This window comes from Homarus americanus, unplaced genomic scaffold (genome assembly GCF_018991925.1).
Source record: "Homarus americanus isolate GMGI-L3 unplaced genomic scaffold, GMGI_Hamer_2.0 scaffold45562, whole genome shotgun sequence".
Classification (NCBI taxonomy): domain Eukaryota; kingdom Metazoa; phylum Arthropoda; class Malacostraca; order Decapoda; family Nephropidae; genus Homarus; species Homarus americanus.
This window is the reverse complement of record NW_024744839.1, coordinates 11,418,109-11,420,355: the sequence shown is the minus strand read 5'-3', so window position 1 is coordinate 11,420,355 and position 2,247 is coordinate 11,418,109. Positions and strand designations below refer to the sequence as shown.

Here is a 2,247-nt window from a genome sequence, read left to right as displayed (position 1 = left end):
CAGAATTACAGAGCAACAGCATAGAAATTCTGATAGGACAAGATGTGCCCTGGTACCCTTGGAGGTCAGAGCAGGAAGGGATGGAATGCCATTCGCCATAAAAACGCGACTGGGTTGGACAGTAAATGGACCGGTGGGGCACCAAGACGCACAAGGAGTTTGCAGGCCAGGATGCCTGATGACCGAAACTGTTGTGAGTCCTGAAACCCGTCTGGAAAGACAAGTTAAGCTTTTTTGGGAGTTGGAAAGTGGGGATACAGGAGCCTTGCAGTCAGCAGCTCATTCACCTGAGGACAAAAGAGTGTAGAGGCTATGATCAGAGACAGGCATCAAAACTAATGGTCATTACCAATTTCCCATACCGTACCGTAATGAGAACACGGAACTCCCAAACAACAAGGCCGTGGCGGAGCGTCGACTAGATGGGCTTCGAAGGAGACTATCCAAGGACGCACGGCTGCGACAAGGATACGTAGAGGAAATAAATAAACTGCTTGCTAAAGGATATGCTGAATCAGTGCCTAAGTGCCAGTTGGAGTCAGATACTGGACTGGTCTGGTATCTGCCTCATCACCCGGTGTTGAACCCAAATAAGCCAAACAAAGTACGCATAGTTTTTGACTGTGCAGCCAAACACAAAAGGACATCGCTGAACGACCAGGTACTACAAGATCCAGACTTCAACAACAAATTACTTGGAGTCCTGTTTAGGTTTCGCCAAGGAACTACAGCCATCATGGCAGATGTAGAGGCTATGTACCATCAAATCCATGTAGCGCCAGAACATCGAGATGCGTTAAGATTCCTCTGGTGGGAGAATGGGGACCTGAGTAGAGAGCCAGTAACTTACAGGATGAAGGTGCACATCTTTGGTGGGGTGTGGAGCCCTTCATGTGCAACTTACGCTCTCCGGAGCACATTTCAAGACCACAGATCCGAGTTTCCCGACATGGTGGCGCAAGAGGAAGTCAACTTCTACGTTGACGACCTGCTCATGTCGCTGGACTCATCAAATGAAGCATGAATGTTAGCGTGTCAGCTTCGAAGACTGCTGGAGTGTGGAGGATTTCGGTTAACTAAGTGGGCCAGTAATCACAAAGGAGTGTTGGCTACCATCCCACCGGAGGAGAGGGAAAATGCACTGAAGGAAATTGATCTTAGGCAAGACAAATTGCCAATGGAGCGAGCCCTTGCGGTTAGGTGGCTCCTGGAAGGTGATCAGCTCGCCATCAAGGTGCAACCAAACTCAAGGCCAGCGACCAGGAGAGGAGTACTAAGCCTGGTCAGTTCTATTTATGACCCACTGGGGTTCGTGGCCCCATTCATCATCAGGGCTAAAATATTATTTCAGTGTGAATGCAGGCGTCGATTAGGGTGGGACGACCCTTTGTCGGCTGTTAATCACACGACCTGGAGCACCTGGCTAGGAGAACTGGCCCACCTGGGGAAATTAAGTGTACCCAGATGCCTAAAAACAGCATGTGCTAAAGAAATCATCTTAGCACAGTTGCACACCTTCTGCGATGCATCGCAGGCTGCTTACGGTGCGGTGACCTATCTGAGAATGGTAGACTCTGGCGGAAGTATCCAGTGCTCTTTCGTGTACGGACGGGCCAAGCTGGCCCCACTCAAGCAACTGACAATACCAAGGCTGGAACTTTGTGTAGCTGTCCTGGCAGTGAACGCTGATCGAACGATTCGCCGAGAAATGACCATGACCATACACGAATCTTATTTTTGGACGGATAGCATGCTCGTCTTGCAGTACATCGCCAATTTGAGCAGACGATTTCAAACGTTTGTAGCCAACAGGATAGCAGTCATACAAGAGCTGTCAAGAACTGACCAGTGGAGACGTGTCGGCACATCGCTGAACCCAGCAGATGATGCAACTAGGACCTGGTTGCAGGATCTAGGTGGATACGAGGTCCTGACTTTCTACTCGGTGTTGAAGAACGGTGGCCAAGGAGAAAGGAACTGAACGACTTACTGGAGGTGAAACGAGAAGTACACCAGAGATCTGTAGTTGCTCTGGCAGTAAGCGAGCAGTCAAAGTGGTCCCTCGCCAAACTGTGGCTCAGGTACTCTTCATGGTACCGCTTGATGAAAGGGGTGGTATGGATTAAAAGGTTCATTTGGTGGCTTGGATCCAGTGCAAGGACCACAGACCTGCGCCTCAAACTGAAGAGGCTAAGCACTGAGGAACTACAGTCGGCTGAGCAGACAATTATAAGATTGGTGCAGAAA

General features: G+C 49.7%; 1 protein-coding gene across 1 annotated transcript; it reads left to right on the top strand.

Moving 5' to 3' along the window:
• Positions 1 to 1,024: 1,024 nt before the first annotated feature.
• On the top strand, positions 1,025 to 1,981 carry LOC121878184. Its single transcript, XM_042384227.1, has one exon. The coding sequence runs from the start codon at positions 1,025 to 1,027 to the stop codon at positions 1,979 to 1,981; it is 957 nt and encodes a 318-aa protein (XP_042240161.1).
• Positions 1,982 to 2,247: the final 266 nt, after the last annotated feature.

What these genes read in the sequence shown, in the direction of transcription:
- LOC121878184 (XM_042384227.1), top strand. Translation starts at nt 1,025, where the DNA reads ATGTTAGCGTGTCAGCTTCGAAGACTGCTGGAGTGTGGAGGATTTCGG.